This window comes from Nannospalax galili, unplaced genomic scaffold, assembly GCF_000622305.1.
Source record: "Nannospalax galili isolate Female #2095 unplaced genomic scaffold, S.galili_v1.0 scaffold265, whole genome shotgun sequence".
NCBI classification, from domain to species: domain Eukaryota; kingdom Metazoa; phylum Chordata; class Mammalia; order Rodentia; family Spalacidae; genus Nannospalax; species Nannospalax galili.
Genome location: NW_008353747.1, coordinates 1,458,169 through 1,478,653, shown reverse-complemented (window position 1 = coordinate 1,478,653; position 20,485 = coordinate 1,458,169). Strand labels below are relative to the sequence as shown.

Sequence of the window (20,485 nt, the reverse complement as noted above, 5' to 3'; positions counted from 1 at the left end):
ATATGCAAGCTACCACTGAGCACCACCCCTAGCCGCCTAGTTTTGGTTTTGATCATCCTATTTTTTCTTTAATTTAAAAGTATTGGCCGGGCGTGGTGGCACATGCCTTTGATCCCAGCACTTGGGAGGCAGAGGCAGGTGGATCTTTGTGAGTTTGAAGCCATTCTGGTCTACATAGTGAGTTCCAGGACAGCTGGGGCTACAAAGTAATTTAAAAAAATGTTTACCTACATAGAACATGGGGGAGGTAGTCCTGTCCTTAATCCTATCATCCTGAGAGAGGAACTGTTTTAACTAAAGCTGTCATTATTTCCAGAAGTATTTTTATCACTTTTGACTCTCATTCAGTTATTTATTGTACTGTGTGGGTGGATCTATGTGTATTTTCGCCAGAGTGTCATCTGCAGTGGTATTGTGAGCAGAAATACCTAAATATTCATTCCTAAAGGCAACAAGCATAGAAGGATTTTGTTTGTTTTTGAAACAGGTCTCATGTAGCCCAGCCTGGCCTCAAACTTGATAACAGAGTAGAGGATGACTTTGAACTTCTCATCCTCCAACTTTTACCTCCCAAGTTCTGGGATTATAGGTATAAAATGCTTGGGTAAAATGCATGGCTTCATGAATTCTAGGCAGACATTCTACCAATTGAGATACATCCTTAGACTTGCATATAGGGTGTTCTAGTTTGGTTTCTCTCGTGCTGTGATAAACACCATGTCCAAAAGCAACCTAGGGGAGGAAAGGATTTATTGCATTTTATACTTCCAAGTGATAGCCCATTCATTGATGGAAGTTAGGGTAGGAACTGAGACAGAGACTATGGAAGAATGTTGCTTACTGGCTTGCTCCCTCCTCCTGGCTTGCTCAGCTACTTTTCTATACTGTCCAGTCCCCCCTGCCTGGGATGGCACTGCCCACAGTGGGCTGAGTCCTACATCAATTAACAATTTAGAAAATGCCTCATAGACATGCTACAGACTAGTCTGTTGGAGGAAATTCCTCAGTTGAGGTTCTCTCTTTCCAGGTGTGTCAAGTTGACAACTAACTAGCATATAGGATTTAAGAAAGAGGCATAAGCTTTTTTCTGAAACTATATTAGGAACCTATAACCTAAACAATGTAAATTTGTTTCAAGGATGAATATCAAAATCTAAACTATGGCTTTCAGCATTGATGGATAAAATCCATTTTCAGAAGTCTCTTGGGGCCAAAAATGTAAGAGTGCTTGCACAGTGCTTACATTGTGGTCAGGTAGGACTACCTGTAACTCCAGCTTCAGGGAATCTGCTCCCTCTTCTGGCCTCTGCAAGCATTGCACACACATGCACACACATGTAGACATACACTGATAAAAATAAATCTTGCTGGGCATGGTGGGACATGCCTTTAATCCCAGCACTTGGGAGGCAGAGACAGGAAGATTTCTGTGAGTTTTAGGCTATTCAGGTCTAGTTTTAGGCCAGCCAAAGCTACATAGTGAGATTGTCTCAAAAAATAATTAGAAATAAAAATAAATATTTTAAAAATGCCTTTTAACCAGGTGTGGTAGTTAAAATGATCTCAGCCCTTGGGATATTGAAACAGGACTGTCAAAAGTTCAGGGCCAGCTGGGCTACATAGTAAGAGTCTGGCTTTAAAAAAACAAAACAAACAAATAGGACTAAAAGTGTGGTTCAGAGATAAGATTGCTTGCTTTGCATGAGTGAGACTCTGGACTCTAGTCTAGTTCCATTCCCAGCACTGTAAAACAACAAATACAACGAATACATACCCAAACCAACAAATACATAAAGATTGTCTTAGGTGGGCCCTGTGGTGCACACCTCTAGTTCCAGCTATTCGGTAGGCTGAAGCAGAAGGATCCCTGGAAGCCAGGAGTGTGAGGCCTGCTTAGGCCATCTTCTCTCCTGAAAGAAGAGCTAAGGAAAAGAGGAAGAGAGTGACGGAGGCAAGGATTCCAGGACTGAGTTATTACTGCTTATATATTTGACTTAAACTGAGGATTGAGTTCTGATTTATTGATACTTTTAACATTTGGAAGTTACAGACATGTTCAAACTCCATATTAAATATCTAAAGCTAAGCTTCAGACCCATCGTAGTGGCACAGTCCTATAATCTCAACACTTGGGAGGGAAAGTACCTGTATCCAGAAAGGGAGGGAGAAGATGAGGGGAAAAAATACATGAATCTTGATTAGATCCTGGGTCAAAGATAAATGTAATAGTGTAACTCTTAGAGCATTTGCAAAGATTGAATATTAGATGTTAATGAGATGTTTTAAATTTTTTCTTAGTGTGATAATAGCTTGTGGTTTCATAAAAGTATCTTTACTCTTTTAGATGTATGCTGAAATGCTTAGAGACAAACAAATCATGGGTGGTATGGGACTGGAGAGATAGATTAAGAGCACTTGCTGCTTAAATCATGAGAACCAGAGTTCAGGTCCCAGCCACCCGTGTTTGGTAGCTCATAAATGCCTATAACTCCAGCTCTGAGGGATCTGATGCCCTCTTCTGGCCACTGTGAGCACCCTCAAACTCACACGTGCACACACGTAAATAATAATAAAAAGAAATCATGGTTAGCATATACCTGTAACCCTAGCACCTTTGGGAAATAGAAGAAGTAGTACAAAGGAGTTTGAAGCTTGCCTGGGCTGTGTAAAGCATTGTCTGAAAAATAAACGGGGCTGGAGAGAGGACTTGGATTGGCTGCTCTTGCAGAGGACCTGGGTTCAGTTTCCAATAGCCACATGGCAGCTAACAATCATCCATAACTCCAGCTCTAGGGAATCTGACACCTTTTTTGGCCTCTGTAGGCATTGCATTCATGGGTGCACTTACATACATGCAGGCAAAGCACTCATACACATAAAACTAAAACAACAGCAAAAACCAACTTATGCTGGGTCTGGTGTATACCTTTAATTCTAGCACTCAGGAGGCAGAGACAGGCACATTCTTGTGAGTTCAGGGCTAGCCTGGTCTACACAGAGAGAGACTATATCAACCAAAAAAAAATTACATATGGTGTGCATGTAGGCACATGATACTGTGTATGTATTTGTAGCTTAATCAGAGGGCACCATGTGGGGTCCAGAGATCAAACTCATACCATCATACTTGCCTGTAAATGCCCTTACCTGATAAGCCATCTCATTAGCTCCCAAAAGATTTTTGTTTTTATTTTGTTTGTTTTTTTAGATAGGGCCTTACTGTGTAGCCCTGGCTGGCCTAGAACTCTTGCTTTGTAGACCAGGCTGGCCTCAAACTCAGAGATCCATCTGCCTCTGCCCCTTGAGTGCTGGTATTCAAGGCAAGCACCAATGCACTTAGCAATGTTGAAAAAAATAATTTATGGCCAGGCTGGTGGCGCACACCTTTAGGCAAAGGCAGACAGATCTCTGTGAGTTCAGGGCCAGTTGGGGCTACAGGGAGACCCCATCTCAAAAAGACAGAAAAAAAATTATGTGAAATATATTTTTTATATATTTTTACTTTCTTTAATGTAATGGAATGAGCAGTGTGGTAAGGATAGAAAGAAATTTCTAGTCAGCTGCAGAAAAAGAATAACCTTTAGGGTTGGTTGGTTTGCTTGTTTGCTTGGATTTGGGGATGGACCCCAAATCCTTGTGAAAAAATGTTTTGTAGTACCTCGTTGGAAAACTGTTCTTTCTAGGCCAAGAACTTAACACTAGGAAAGAAATACCCGTTTCTTATTTCTGTTTCTTTTTCAAACCAGCACAATAGATTTGTCCTGGACTGTAAAGACAAAGAGCCTGACGTACTGTTTGTGGGAGATTCCATGGTGCAGCTAATGCAGCAGTACGAGGTAAAGGTGGGAAGGGCAGGGTGCTCTTGGCTACTAGTGATTGTCCTCTGGTGACTACTGTCTTTGATTCTGAGTTGACCCCCAGACTTCAGAGTCATGAAAATCTCCAGCATAGAGTAAAGGGAAACTGACCTGTGCTATTCTTGGTGCTGTTGAGCAAGGTAAACGAAGAGAAAATTAGTGTTGTTTATGACTAAACTCCTTTTTTGCTCTGGCTTCCAAGAAACATGATGTTATGTATGCCTGGTTGTGATTTTTTATTTTTGCTCATTTATCTTTGTCCTACTCAAGGGTCTCACTTATTTTTGTTCTGCCACTTTCTGACTTGATACATATTTTTTAATGAGCTGTTCAAATCTTTCTTTTAGGGTTAGGCATTTTATTGGGGAATCAAAATATAGTTGTATTACTTTTCTTTTGGGAGGAACCTCCAACATACTAAATTTGTTGTTTTATTTTGGTTTTTGAGACAGAGTCTCCCCTGTAGCCCTAGCTGGCCTGGAACTCGCTATGTAAATTCAGCTAGTCTCAATCTCACAGAGATCTGCCTCCCTTTGCCTCCTATCACTCTAAATTTCTTTGTTTCATATTTATTTATTTATTTTAAAATATTTTATTTATTATTTTTACTTTATGTGTATGAGTGTTCCACCTGCATGTATGTGAGTGCACCTGTGTTGTGCAGTGCCATGGAGGTCAGAAGTCAGCTTTGGATTCCCCTGGAACTGGAGTTAAGGACAGTTTGTAGGCACCATGTGGGTGCTGGGAATCGAACCGAGGTCCTCTGCAAGAGCAGTCAGTGCTCTTAACCGCTGAGCCATCTCTCCATCCCCCTTTTCATATTAATTTTTTTTCCATATTTATTTTTTAAAGTATTTTATTATTTTTATTTTTTATGTGTATGTGTGTATTGCCTGCATGTAGGTAGGTGCACCCGTGTCATGCAATGCTCGCGGAGGTCGGAAGAGGCTGTCGGATCCCCTGGAACTGTAGTTACAGACAGTTGTTAGCTGCCATGTGGGTGCTGGGATTCAAACCCGGGTCTTCTGCAAAAACAGTGTTCTTAACCACTGAGCCATCTCTCCAGCCCCTCATTTAATACTTCTTCTTCGCTCTTTTTTGAAAAAGAGAGTTTATTGAGTTAACAGCTTGATTTAAGATGTTACTATCTCTAAATGGGCAGGAGAATGGGCTTTGGCAGATCTTGAGCTGAGACCCAGTGTTGCATTGAGAACTGAGTCACAGCACAGTGGCATCTTTGAAGCCCTTTAGGTGAGTGGCATGTATACCTTTTTCAGTGTGTTGACTTTTGTTTTTGTTTGTGTTTTTGAGGCTGTGTCATGCAGTGCCCACAGAGGTCACAAGAGGGTGTTGGATCCCCTGGAACTGGAATTACGGACAGTTGTTGGCTGCCATGTGGGTGCTGGGAATCAAATCCAGGTCCTCTGCAAGAGCAGCCAGTGCTCTTAACTACTGAGCCATCTCTTTAGCCCCCTTTTTTGGTCTTTTTTGAGACAAGGTCTCCCTGTAGCCACAGCTGGCCTGGAACTCACTATGTAGACCAGGCTGACCTGGATCTCACAGAGAGCTGATCTCTGGTGCTAGGACTAAAGGGGTATGCCACCACACCCTGCTCAGTGTTGGTATTCGAATAGAGAAAGTGGAAATGTCTCAAATCACATTGCATTTGAAGGATTTTATCTCCTGATGATTTTAGCTTAACTAAGTTAAGTTTTTTTCTTTTTAGATATGGCGAGAACTATTTTCCCCACTTCATGCACTTAATTTTGGAATTGGAGGAGATACAACAAGACATGTTTTATGGAGATTAAAGAATGGAGAACTGGAGAACATTAAACCTAAGGTGAGGTGAAACTTTTTTTTGGTCTTTTTGAGACAGGGTCTCCCCGTAGCCCCAGCTGTCCTGGAACTCACTATGTAGACCAGGCTGGCCTTGAACTCACAGAGATCTGCCTGCCTCTGCCTCCTGAGTGCTGGGATTAAAGGTGTGCGCCACCACACCCGGCTGTGAAACTTATTTTTAAAAAGACTATCATTAATTTTTGAAACTCTCAAATTGTTAAATTGTTTTAAAAGTAGTGGAAAAAGATGCTTTTTCTAAAAAAGCAATTGGTTCTTGAATTTCTATTTATGTATGTATGTGTATGAGTATTATGCCTGCATATATATTAAGTACACCTATGTCATGCAGTGCCTGCAGAGGGCAGATTCCCTGGAACTGGGGTTATGGACAATTGCTAGCTGCCATGTGGGTGCTGGGATTCGAACCCAGGTCTTCAAGAATAGCCAGTCCTCTTAACCACTGAGCCATCTCTCTAGCCCCCAAAGTTGCTTTGTATTTATTTTTAATATTTTTATTATTATTTTAATTTTATGCGTATGAATGTCTGACCCTGGTCTTTAGACTGCTGAGATTAAAAGGCCTTGGTGACCACACCTGACTCTCATTTGACCTTTGATTATTTCCTGACATATGTGCTGTCTTAGGCAGGACTCCCAATGTTTTTATTACAATATAAGACATCAGAAAAGAGTAAAGATCATAAAAGTATCTTGATGAACAATTAATTAATTAATTTATTTATTTATTTATTTTTGGTCTTTTTGAGACAGTTTCTCCGAGCCACAGTTGACCTGGATTTGCTATGGAGAGCAGACTGGCCTCAAACTCAGAGATTCACCTGCTTTTGCCTCCCAAGTGCTGAAATTAAAGGCATGTGCCACCACGCCCAGCAAAAGTTGCTTTTAAAAGGACTATTTTATTTCTCTTTGCTTCATGCTTCTTTAAAGGAAAATGATATTGTCATTGCTTAGAAATACACTAAAATACATATTCAAGAAAGAATCCAGCCTGTTGTTGTTTGGGTTATGTTTAATTGTTAGGATGATTTTCTTGGGTTGCACGAAGTATTTGGATGCTCAGGATGTACCCGGTTATTTGGAATGTGTGGACCTGGGACAATAGGAGGGGAAACTGTTCAGAGTAGGCTGTAGGAGCAGGGCCAGGATTTACTTCAGGAAATACTTTGGATCTGTTTTACCACACAAATGTGTAATCAAGTCGTTTGAGTTCTTGTGAAGAACGTTTGGTGCCAGTGTGGACAAATGAACATCTGTAACCTACATTTTTTTCAACCCACCCCCTTTAAAAGAAAAGAAAAACAAAGTGGAGTGCCTAATGCAGGTGGTTGGAGAGATGGTTTAATGGTTAAGAGCACTGGCTGTGTTTCCAAAGGACCTGTGTTCAGTTCCCAGTACCCACATAGCAGCTAACAACTAACTGCCCATAACTCCAGTTCCAGGGGGATCCCGCACCCTCTTCTAGCCTTCATGACCTTTGCACAACATGGTATACTTACATACACACAGGCAAAACACTTATACACATAAAGTAAATATAATTTTTTGGGGGGGAGCTTTTTTTGTTTTGTTTGTTTTGGGGGGACACGGTCTCCCTGTAGCCACAGCTGTCCTGGAACTCACTGTGTAGACCAGGCTGGCCTTGAACTCACAGAGATCTGCCTGCCTCTGCCTCTCGAGTGCTGGGATTAAAGGAGTGTGAACCTTTAACTTTTTGGTTGTTAGTCTTAGCCTTTAACAACTGCGCTATCCCTCCAGCCCAATATTTTTTAATTAAAAAAAAAAAAAAAACAGGCATGTTGACATACGCTTTAAAATCCCAGCACTCAAGAGACAGAGGCAAGCCCATGTCTGTGAGATCAAGGCCAGCCTGATCTACACAGAGAATTCCAGGCCATCTAGGGCTACAAAGAGACCTTGTCTCAAAATAATAATAATAATCACAATAATAATTCTGTGAGGCTGGAGAGATGGCTCAGTGGTTAAGAGCATCGGCTGTTCTTGCAGAGGACCTGGGTTTGTTTCCTAGCACCCATATAGCAGCTAACAAACCTCTGTAATTCCAGTTCCAGGGGATCCAATGCCCTTGTGTAGTCTCTGTGGGCATTATGTAACATGGATGCACTTACATACGTGCAAGCAAGACACACACATAGAAAAAAAAATTTGTGTGTGTCTGTGCATAGAGATGTATACATGAACATTTTGTGGCATGTTTGGAAGTTGTAGGACACCTTCAGGAGTCAGTTCCCTTCTACCATGTGGGTCCTAAGAATCAAACTCAGGTCATCAGACTTGATGACAAACTCCTTTTCCTGCTCAACCATTTTGCCTGGCCTTGCTTCTTTGCAAGCCAGGTTTTTCGAAATAAGCTTTTCATCTAAATGTCGGATATTCTTTTATTCCTGGCTCTTTATCCCCCCCCCTTTTTTTTTTCTTCCGTCATTACAGGTCATTGTTGTCTGGGTAGGAACAAACAACCATGAAAATACAGCAGAAGAAGTAGCAGGTGGAATTGAGGCCATTGTACAACTTATAAACACAAGGCAGCCACAGGCCAAAATCATTGTACTGGTAAGTAGTCTCTGGTGGGTGGAAATTTTTGTGTTTTTAGATCCACTGGGTGTCTTTTTAGAAATGGGCTCACTCTGAGTATAGATACCCTTTATAGAAAATGCAAGCAGTTTCTGATAGTTCTGTTTGAGGCTGGTATGATTAGCAGGAAAGGTCCTGTAGGAATTTGTATGCTGTTACTAGGTAGTATGGATTTTATTTTTATTTTCTTATTTTGTGTGTGGGAGCACAAGTTTGGGGTACATACACACCTTGACCCAGGTGTGGAGGAGAAACCTGTAGGAGTAGTTGGTTATCATCTTCTGCCATGTGAGTCCCGTGGATTTGAGTTCAGGTTGCCAGGCTTAATGGCAAGTGCCTTACCCTCTGAGTCATCTCACTAGCTGCCAATCTTATTTTTTATTTCATGGCATTTGAGTTATGGATGGAGTTGTTGTACCCTATGCCTTTTTCCAGAATAGATTAAAAGTTTCCCTCTGAAATATGACTGGTTGATTGCTTGGGAAATATTATTGTATGATTGGTGCAGGATAAATCCTTTGTGAATAGTCTCTGTTTTAAGCAGATATTTAAGTTTGATATAAATGAGCTGAGGATATATAGTTGGTGATAAGGTATTTACCTAGTAGATGTGAGGGTTTGATCCCCAGCACTGTAAAAAATAAAATACACAAATTTGATAGATGTATTGATTATCATGTTATCAATAGTTCTAAAAATTAGAAGTAACGTAAATGATCAGTCTGATAGGGGAGTGATTACAGAGTCTTAATGTATTAGCACAAATCACATTACAGCTGTGAATGCGATATGAAAACAGGCTATGATGTAGTGAAGTGAAAGAAGCTATGTGTATTGTATTTAGAATTATATATATGTAGTTGGAAAAGGGCTAAGAGAAACAAAACAATTGTCAGAAGGTTAAAGGGATTCATTTGTCTCTCTGTGTATGCTATATATATGTGTCCATGTATAAGTGTGGGTGTGTGCATACCATGGTGAGCATGTAAAGGTCAGAAGCAACCTCAAATGTTGGCTTTGCTTTCTGCCTTATTTGAGAAAACGTGTCTTGTTCACCACTGTGTATACCAGGCAGGCTGGTTCCAAAAGTTCTGTCTCTGCTTCCCGTCTTGCCATAGGCTTACTAGGGTTACAGATGCCACTACTGTGTAGCTTTTCAGGATTTGGGGGATCTGATCTCAGGTCCTCACAGCAAGTGCTTTACCCACTGAGTCATATTCCCCAGCCAGCAATGTTTGTTTTTTTTTTGTTGTTTTTTTTTTTGGTCTTTTTGAGACAGGGTCTCCCTGTAGCCCCAGCTGTCCTGGAACTCACTATGTAGACCAGACTGGCCTTGAACTCACAGAGATCTGCCTGCCTCTGCCTCCTGAGTGCTGGGATTAAAGGCATGCACCACCACACCCGGCATGTTTCTTTAACCTCATATTTTAGCAGCTGTTGAAAATCAGTTTTTAACAACTGCATGGCAACTAACACCCATTCTTAACTCTAGTTCTGAAGGATCTAATGCCCTCTGCTCGCCTCTACCGGCACCAAACACACACATGGTATACTTATATACTTGCAAGCCAAATACTTATACATATAAAATAAAAACATTTTATTTAAATTAAAAAAAAATCACAGGAAGCTGGACATGCTTAATTCCAGCACTCAGGAGGCAGAGGCCAGCCTGGACTACATCGCCAGTTTCAGATGAACCAGGGCTTCATAGTGAGATCTGTCTCAAAAAGAGCATTTGTGGGGGTAGTCAAACAGCATGCCCTTGGTTATTTGCATTAAGGAAAAATACTATGAAAATAAACTTTTTCTCATCTTTTTACATTTATTTTGTATATATGTGTGTATGTATATAAATGCATCCCATGATAAGCAGGTGGAGGTCAAAGGACAGCTTGTGGGAGGTAGTTTTCTCCTTCCACCATGTAGGTTCCAGGGATTGAACTTACATTGTTGGGCTTGGTGGCAAGTATCTTTACCTGCTCAGGCATCTTGCCAGCCCTGTTTTTCTCATTTTTTCTTTAAAAAATCCATATATATGTGTCTAAAAATAGTAAGTAAATTTTTTTTGTTTTTTGTTTTTTTTCCGAAAGGGGGCTAGCTGGGCATGATGGCCCACTCCTTTAATCCCAGGGAGGCAGAGGCAGGTGGATCTCTGTGAGTTTAAGGCCAGCCTCCTCTACATAGCGAGCTCCAGGCCAGCTGAGGCTATAGGGAGACTGTCTCAAAAAAAAAGTGGGGGCGGGGTGGAGGTGGAGCGATGTCTCAGTGGTTAAGAGCACTGACTGCTTTTGTAGAGGATCCAGGTTTGATTCGTAGCACCCACAAAGTGGCTATAAACCATCCTTAACTCCAGTTAGAGGGGAATCCAATAGCCTCTTCAATACCCTCTTCTGACCTCTGTAGCATTGCATGACATGGTACACTCACATGCATATAGGCAATACACTCATACACCTAAAATATAAATAAAAATTTTTTTAAATTTTTATTTTCATTATATGTATATGAGTGCTTTGCCTGTGTGTATTTAAGTGCACCCATGTATGCAATGCCGATAGAGGTCAAAAGAGGATGTTGGATTCCTGGATGATTGTTAACCACCTTGTGCATGCTGGGAACTGAACCCAGGCTCTCTGTAAGAGCAGCTAGTGCTCTAACTGCTGAGCCATCTCTCTAGCCCCCAAGGGTTACACTGTTAACAGTAATATAAGCAAGGGTGTAGAATTGACCTAATTATTTAAAATATTTGAGCACAAGAGGAATAGGAAATGGACCAGGGTAATAAAGTTAGAATTCTCCATGATTTTTTGGAACTATAAAATCATACAGTAAATTGATAATCAAGGCCCCACGTTTTGCTGAAAGAACTAGAGTAGACATGACCAAGAATGTACTCTGAATATATGTTGAAAAATGTAGTAAGGACCAGGACTGTAGCTGAGTAGTAGAGCACTTGCTTTGCATGCATGAGGCCCTATGTTCAGTCCTCCACACTGCCAATAAATAAATTAATTAATTAAATAAATAGATGTAAGTAAATAAAGTAAATCTGTTTTTTTTCCCAAAGATTTATTTTCAGTTATGTGTATGTTATGTCTCTGTGATGATATGTGCCCATGCGTGCCCATGCCCATAGAGTCTAGAAGAGGGTGTTGGATCCCCTGGAGCTGGAGTTAGAGGCAGTTATAAGCCAATGTGGGTCTGGGAACTGAACTCTGGTCCTCTGCAAGAGCAACAAGAGGGCTTAACTGCTGAGCCATTTTTCTAGCCCCAGTAAATCTGCTTTTGGGAAAATACTTATGTACTTTGTAGGAGAAAGTGGGGAGGGGACAAACTTTTTACCTGAAGAGCAGTATGTTGTCTTGTGGTATTCTTAGTGCCAGCTAACTACAGGAATGGGACTGTCTGGCAGTACTTTTGGAGTGGGGTCAGTTGTCTGTAAAGACTACTTCTAATGTGGATTAATAAAATCTTACCATGCAGGCTTTTCTCTTCTTCACTATAGTAGGAAGAAGACAGACACTCGATTTATCTGAAAATTATATTAGATCATTGATATATAAGTTAAAATGAATTTAGGTTACTTTTATCTTACCAGATATGCAATTCATTAATATAATTCGTATGATTCATTAAGACAGCATTGATTCCAGTTCTCCTTTTTTATAACATATTGTGGTATAGCTTCCTCTGGCATTAATAGATAGGTGTGTCTGAGCTGCATTATTCTGACCTATGGAGAAGGAATTGAAGGGGGGATAACACTGGAGCTTTGAAGAACAGTAGGTATAAATGAGATGTGGTAAGTTCCTTAGAGTAATGTATATTATCATGATTAAGAAGAAGATTGAGGCTGGAGATATGACTCAGTTGATAGAGTGTTTGCCTGACAGGCACAAAGCCCTGGATTCTATCCCCAGTACTGTAGAAACCAGACATGGTGGCACATGCCTGTAATCCTCAGCTACATAATGAATTCACAACCAGTGTTCAGTTAGCTTTCTGTTGCTGTGATTAAAAACACTGACCAAAAAGCAGGACTTGGTGGCAGATGTCTCTGAGTTCAAGGCCAGTGTAGTCTACGTAGTGAGTTCCAGCCAGCTTGGGGCTATAAGGAGATTCTGTCTCAAAAAGACGGAAAAAAAAAAACAAAAAAAAAAACAAACCAAAAAAAACCTGATCAAAAGATCAAAAACCAACTTGAGGAGGAAAGAGTTATTTCACTTACAGCACAGTTCATCCTAGAGGGGAGCCAGGGTATGAGCTCAGGGCAAGAACCTGGAAGCACATGGAAGGTATGCTGTTTACTGGCTTGCTCCTCTGGCCTGTGCGCAGTCTCTTTTCTTATACAACACAGGACCGGCTCAGGGTGGCGCCGCCCACGGTCTCTCATCACACCACCTCATTTATCACGGACTCTCTTTGTGTTTACATTCAAAATATTTCTTTAATCAATCTTTTTTCAGACAGAATCGCATGACTCAGAATGTTGGAATTAGAATTCAAAGAGAGTACAGTTTTAGGGAGGTGATGATAGATTGTTTTTGGATATGTGGAGAGGACCTTAGGAGCAGGTTCTGTAGCTGGAAGATCAGTGTATTCTGAAGCTCTAGAAAGAGATCTTGGCCAGTTGTTGAGAGTGGAAAGGGTATGGGCCAAAGACAAGTCCCTGAAGAATGGTAGCAGTCAGGAATGAGGAAGAGGAAGACATGTAGAACCCTAGAAAAATAGGTCAGCTTACAATAAAACTAACACAGGCCAGTATTTTAGAAGACAAAGGTGTATAAATGCCAAATGGAACAAGTATTCCAGGAATATCTGCAATCACAAGTAAATAGAGAAAAGCAAGTGAATCTTCTCATTTAATATTCTCTGCTCTACCCCAGGGTCTACTACCTCGAGGTGAAAAGCCCAACCCTTTAAGACAAAAGAATGCCAAGGTGAACCAACTTCTCAAGGTTTCCCTGCCAAAGCTTGCCAATGTGCAGCTCTTGGATACAGATGGGGGCTTCGTGCACTCGGACGGTGCCATCTCCTGCCACGACATGTTTGATTTTCTTCATCTCACAGGAGGGGGCTACGCAAAGATCTGCAAACCCCTCCATGAACTGATCATGCAGTTGCTGGAGGAAACACCTGAGGAGAAGCAGACCACCATTGCCTGACTGGCTCCCACCAGTGTTCATAGAATCCCAGCTTCCTCAGATCAGTTATACCACTGGCACTACAGAATCCTCTTTCTTAAAGGCACTTTGCATTGTAGAATGTTCCTGGATGCTCATATCTAGTGTTTGAAGGGGAGGAGGGATTTAAACTGGTCGTGTGTGTGTGTGTGTGTCTGTGTGTGTGTGTGTGTGTGTGTGTGTATGTATGTATACATATATATATATGTGTGTGTGTATATGAAGGCTTGTTTGACACAGGAGAAAAATTAGCCAAGGAAGATTGTTGTTGAATTCATTTGAAACCAGAAGGGGACTTTTTAGTTGTATATGACACATTTGTTTTTATCACTGTTTTCCTAGGAGAGCATCAAGCCCATGTACAATATGAAGATTTCTCTTCTTGGCCCTTTTTTCTATGGATTATGTCATATATGATAATTATTCACACCTACTTGGCTTTAAAACTTACTTTTGGTTCAGTTTTTAAGGTCCATGATTTAGTGTGTTGTTTTACTTTGTTTAACTCATGTATCCTTGGTATTTTATTAACATAGAGCATCAGATTAAACATGCTTGTCACTCAGATGCAGGAGATGCTATAGTTACAAATGAATTTGTTCCTTTCAGTTCTTCCTATGCTTAACAATGAAAAACAGGTTTTGTCCCCTCTGGAGACTCTTGGAGGGTATTATTTTTATGCTGCTGAGTATCATACCTGTAATAGGCCTATGCATGCAGCTTTTCCTCTGCTCTCCCCTCATCTCTGAGCACTGGGGGTGGGGGCAGATTATTTACATTATAAGCTTTTAATTCATTTTTATCTAAGAGTTCTGTTGCTGGAAGTCCCCAAGCAGTTGCTGTGGCAATGGTGTTACTGATGTGTAAGTCATTCCGTGTGGTGTTCTGTGCTGTGGAGTCGATATAGTTTTTTTCATCCAAAGTTCTGCTTTGCCTTTTGGGTTTTTTGGTTTTTTTTTTTTTTTCCAATAAAATCTGTCACAGTTTCCTTTGGTTTGTAGCGGGGGCAAAATCAGAATTGTTTCCCATTCCATATGGCCTGATGTTATTTCAAGCTTTGTATTAAGGTGTATATTTTTTGTTTTCATTTTATATATATAAATATATAGTAGTCCTGGGAATCAAACCCAGGGCCTAGCACATACTAAGCAAGTGCTCTGCCACAGACCTAACTCCTGTGTCTCCCCTCCTCTTTTATTGGCTTAATTCTTAAATTCTATTAAAAAAAAATTGTCTTTTTTCCATGGGGAAACAGTGATGCTGCTCTCAGAGTAGACATGCTGCCTTTATCCCACCATTTTAGTTCATTTAACTTTTCACGTTTCTTATTGTGTGTTCATCAGATTTTCAAGAGAGATCTCCTAATCTTAATGGTGTGCTTGAGCTACATGAACTGCCATTTGAAAGAATAATTGAACAGTAGATGGTTTATTGTCCAGTATGCCTATGAACTCTGTATGAACTGGGTCTACAAACATTTTGAACTGGACCAGATAGCATATTTCAGTAACCCATCAAATGTACTCTGTCATGATTCTGCTTAGTATTCACATTCAGTAGCTAAGATTAGGCTTTATATCCTACTTGCAAAGCAAATATCAGGGTTGTTTGGAGGAGTTGCTGTTTTGTGCTGAGACCCACTCCTGACTGAGAAGGATAGAAGGTGTGGTGGGTTTTGTTTGTTTCCTATTGAGCCTCTTTCTAGAAATTTATTTTATTTTATGGCATAGTCTTGTGAATGTATCATGTCTTCATTAGCAAAAGGAAATACACATGGTGTTTACTAAACTTGTTTACTACGTTAAAATTTTCATTTTAGTAACCCAAGTAATTGAGGTTTTCAAGACAGATTGCTTTTTGAACTGAGGTATAATTTACAAAGGATATCTAATTAAGCCAGAATTTCTGGTGTAAAAAGATAGCTTTCTATTCAGTTTTTTTGTGTTTCTCAGAGAGTGGGAATGTGGTTCAACTGAATCTATTAGGTCATTCCTGCAGCATGTACTTCTAGCTTCTCTCTTGACCAAGGATGACAGTCCTCTGTGAGTTGGCTTTCAGCTCCTGCTTATGTGTATAAACCTCAGATGTTACTACATTTTATATTTGCCAGAGCTATTCAAGCAATAGTATTTGAATCACTAGCCTTTTAAATAAAATTCTGCCATATTGCTAATGTGCAGACACTGAGTCCACTGTCATTTCTTGCCAGATTTCTTCGTGCTGTTTTAGGCAAAAAAAACAGTTAATCTATTTTTCTTCAGTTGACATCCCAGATTTCTTCAGTGGCAGAACCCATTAGTCTTTCTGGGTTTTTAAATATATGAATTAAATGCAGTGTCCACATGAAATGTCCTAGTCTGACATTATGGTTTAGGGGCCAGGCAGCTAGCACAGATAATGCTTTGTTCCTTTTTTGGTGGTGGTGGTAAACAGGTTGTTTTTTGAGACAGGACCTGTATGTAGCCCTTGCTGGCCTTGAACTTTGGTGATCCTTCTGCCTCTTGTGTCCTAAGTACTGCAATTCCAGGCCTATTCCACCATGCCAGGTCTGTTCATTTCCTTTCCTAGCAATTTTTCCTCTGAGAACATGATCTCATGTAGCATAGGCTGGCCTCCAACTTAATATGTAGGCGTAGATATCCTTTATTCTCCTGCCTCTACTTTCCAAGTGCTAAGAATTAGGCATGGCCCACCACACTCAGCTTTTTCCAGTAAATTTTAACCTCTTTGTCCATCTAGTCCTACTATGTGGTAGCCAGTGATGGGACTGGAAAGATGTCTGGGGTTATGTCTCCAGTGTAGTGGGTTGGAGATGTGCTTGCTGGCAAGGGGTGGTCTGCTACAGGTGGCTTGCTGCCCTTGCATTGTAGATTGCCATTGGTGGTACTCTGGCTTCCACTTCAGGTCTCAATGGACTGTTGAAGACTTTTACCCAAACCTGAATCTTCTGTCAAAAACCTTCATCCAGAAAAATTAAGTCTTGAGTAGCTCATGCCCTGTTCTTAAGAATTCTCACATTGTTAAAAAAAAAAAAGTTCCCACTTTCTGTCTTTATTTTTTTAACCTAGTCACTGTTTACAGTTGTATGCTGAAGACTCAAATACTGTCTATGCTGTGGTGTATGAATGTTGCCAATTCTATATTTATTGCAGTGAAGAAGAAATTGAAATGAAAAGGAGGTGCTTGGCCAGCTCTTGCATCTGTGGGGGTAGCAGTAGAGGCCTCTTGAAAGGAGGCTCCCTTGTGGTAGTCCTCTCCAGGATCACCGCTGTAGGCTGACTGAATCTCCCCCAGGGGAGCTTCGACTCTGGTTTGGCAAAAGTTCCTTGACCAGTAGAATTCATACTGTTTATTGCTTATTTCAATATAAATATCAGCATTTCACCGAAAACTTGTTGATGTCTTTCTGTCTCTTATCGTAGTTTGGATTCCAGTGGGGAATAAAAATGCAGGGGTAGTTTTTCCTGTCTGATAAACAAGTTGGAGTCTCTGCTCATCTTCTGTTCTGTGGAGCTGGAGGTAATGAACTGTCATCACTCATCTTCTCACAGGGTAGGATAGTAGGATGGGGTGAGGAGTTACAAGGAATCCTGAGTAGATATGAGACAACTGTCAGATGAAATGTTTCAGGTTGATCTGTACTGTGTGGAGGTTATAAGTAACTTTAAATTGACCTCTACTCTGATCCTCATTTCAGTGTTGAGAATTTATTCACAAAATGTCTTTTGTGGCACTGGTTCTCCATTCTTTACACTAACAATGGACCTTTTTTTTTTTTTTTTCAGTTTTTTTTGTAGTTTTTTTTATTTACTATGGTCTCTTTTTCTTTTTTAAATTTTTGACAGGAGACCCTGTTTTTTGAGTGTGTGTGTGTGAGTGTGTGTGTGTGTGTGTGTGTGTGTGTGTGTACACCCCATATCTATGCCTGATGACCAGGGAGGCTAGAAGAGGGTGGCTGATCCCCCTAGAACTGGAGTTACAGAGTGTTCTTTATTACTTAGGCTATACCTGCAACTGTTGCCTCCAGCTTTGGACAATTGCTTTCTGAGTTCTGAGCCTTCTAGGTAGAAATGCTTCAAGATGATACCTTCCTGCAACAGGTGTTTTGTGTCGATATGTAGTCCCATCTTACTACTGGCTAAGAAGCCCCAGAAATTGAGTATTCTATCTTTTCCAAGGTTATAACTTAGTTCATCCAACACTTGAACACAGCCTTGCCTCACTTCAGAGTGCTTGCCTTGCAACCATTCATTGCTCTAGGTTTTGATGTACTTGAGTTCATGACAGATATAGTTGCCTTTCAGTTGAAGGTTCTAGGAATGAGCAGTCTTCTCACCTGAAGAAAGGTGACAGCTGCTTTATTCTTTCTTCAGCTACTATGCTTGCCAATTCTGTCTTCTATGTGACCGTTTACTTAAGTTTGACTTATTTATTAAAGTGCACAGTCTGACCATCTGACTTCCCACCTCAAACCAGCAATAAAATTAAAATGTTATAGAACAAGACTTTTTGGTGGTATACCTAAGGGGTGCAAAGACTCTCCAGCTTCTTTGTTACCCTGTCAATAAATTCCAATTGAGAGGAGGGTACAATTTGGAAAAGGGAATTTATTTTATATTTTATTATTTTATGTGTATGAGTGTATTGTGTGCACGTATGTAAGTGCATCTGTGTCATACAGTGCCCACAGAGGTCAGGAGGAGGCATTGGATCCCCTTGAACTGGGTGGTTGTTAGCCTCCATGTGGGTGCTGGGAATTGAACCTTGGTCCTCTGCAAGAACAGCCAGTGTTCTTTACCACTGAGCCATCTCTCCAGCCCTAGAAAAATGAATCTAAAATGACTGTGTAGGTTTAAGTATAATCAAAACATAACTTACTCTATATCTAACCCTTACATCCAAAAAAAGTTATTACTATTATTATACATAGGGTCCCATGTAGCCCAAGCTGGCCTCCAGCTAAAGTCTGTGTAGCTAAAGTCATTCTGCTTCTACCTCCCAAGTGCTGGGGTTACAGGTGTTCACCACCAGGCCAGCTAGCCAGAAAGATGACCGCTTTTTTCTTTTTCTTTTTTTTGGACAAGGCCCCACTATGCAGCTCTGGCTGACCTGGAACTCACTATTATGTATACCAGACTGGTCTTGAACTCAGTGAGGTCTGCCTCTGCCTCCTGAGTGTTGGGATTAAAGGTGTGTGCCACCACACCCAGCCCCAGAAAGATAACTCCGTTGACAGGCGTTTCCAGCTTCCGGTGTTACGGGGGAGGGGACCATGACTGCAGGTGAAAATGTTTGTGGGTGACCTTCAGAAAGTGTGACTACCTTTCTTGAAGTCCATCTTAATCATAAGGTTGGAATAGTTTTGCAGATGATTCAGTCTGGTTTTATGTTGTGGGCTGCCTTATCAAAACTAGATGAGTGTCACCCATACCAGTGTGACACAAAGTGATGTCAGTACAGGACATGAACCTTGAACATGGCGTCATTTATCACCCTCACTTCCCTGATCTGAAACAGCATGTTTGAAGTATTCTGTGGAGCTATGAGACTGGACCAAGGTGCTTACCCTGATGACACACCAGACCAACAATTTCAGCTAGAGATACCAGCATCATAGCCTGCACCTATGCAGATTTCTGTGACTTCCTCACTGTCACAGTGATGCTTCTGGATTAAAATGGTTGATTTATACAGAATGATAAAATGCAGAAACACCATATTGAGGTAGCCACATTCTTTTCTCCACATCTATTGCCAGGATCCTCCCTACTCATGCACATTATGGAGGCCTTGCCTTTCTCAGAATTTACAGGATTCCCTTAGATTATTTTGAGATAAAGTCTTCCTATGCTGTGCAGGCAGGCCTTGAACTTGTAATCCTACCTCAGTCTCCCAACTAGTTGGGATTACAGGCCTGGGCCACTAGGTTCAGCTTGGTCACATTTTACATAGCCTTTCTGAAGCAAAGGTCTTTAGTGTTCTGCTGAATGGTCTGTTTTTGATACTGCTCTGATCTGCTAGGCCTCTTGCTTTTTACTTATTTGCTGGTACGTTTAAACTTAATTCCAAAAGCGTCTACCATCTGAGAAAAAAAAATTTGGTCTTTTTGATACAGGGTCTCCCTATAGCCCCAGCTGTCCTGGAACTCACTATGTAGACCAGGCTGGCCTTGAACCCACAGAGATCTGCCTACCTCTGCCTCCCTAGTGCTGGGATTAAAGGCGTGTGCCACCACGCCCAGCTATCCTTTTTTTTTAAGGATAGGATCTTGCTGTGTAGCCCTGGCTGGATTCAAACTCCTCTTCCTGCCTCAGCCTTCTGAGTGCTGGGATTGCAGACATACACCACCATGCCTGGTTTACACAAGTTGTCCACACTGAGCAAGCTTTGCAAGCACACTTGGAAAGAAATTGTAGCATAGCTCACTGTGCATGCTTATTGACAACTACTGGCTTAGAGGGTCAAGACCAAGCCCCTCTGCGATTTTTATTTTCATTTTATGTGTATGAGTATGTTGCCTGCATGTGTTTACATGTACTCGTGTTGTGCAGTGCCCCTGGAGGTCACAAGAGGGTGTTGGATCCCCTGGAACTGGAGTTACAGTTGTTAGCTGTCATGTAAATGCTGAGAATCGAACCCAGGTCCTCTGTAAGAGCAGCCAGTGTTCTTAACCACTGAGCCATCTCTCTAGCCCCCACCCCGCCCCTCTGCAATTCTTGTTTAGTCTTTTACTTTGAACTTTAATGTCACACCATGTAACTTTGAGGTGTATGCCTTTTCTTCTAAGTGAAACTGCTGTCCAACATAAATTCCTGCCCCCTAGCTGGGCTGGCTCATCTTTTACCCACCAAGAACACCTGCTAATGTCTCCTATTTTTAGCTCTGGTTGGTGTTCGGTCTCATGTCTGTATGATCCCGTCTGTAAACTTAAACATTTTTTTTACTACCGTGTGTGTGTGTGTGTGTGTGTGTGTACCACTGCACATG

At 41.1% G+C, this 20,485-nt stretch overlaps 1 protein-coding gene across 2 annotated transcripts in view; it reads left to right on the top strand.

Annotated features, from left to right (window-relative positions):
* Nucleotides 1–16,441, top strand: part of Pafah1b2 (platelet activating factor acetylhydrolase 1b catalytic subunit 2) — a 37,687-nt gene extending 21,246 nt beyond the window's left edge. The window contains exons 3-6 of one of the 2 annotated variants that reach the window (XM_008850931.3): nucleotides 3,747–3,836; nucleotides 5,584–5,700; nucleotides 8,169–8,291; nucleotides 13,202–16,441. In XM_008850931.3, coding sequence (XP_008849153.1) covers nucleotides 3,747–3,836; nucleotides 5,584–5,700; nucleotides 8,169–8,291; nucleotides 13,202–13,480 — 609 coding nt within the window. In that variant the 3' untranslated portion in view covers nucleotides 13,481–16,441. The remainder of the gene's footprint in view (nucleotides 1–3,746; nucleotides 3,837–5,583; nucleotides 5,701–8,168; nucleotides 8,292–13,201) is intronic. The other variant, XM_008850932.3, reaches the window with a different exon arrangement.
* Nucleotides 16,442–20,485: the final 4,044 nt, after the last annotated feature.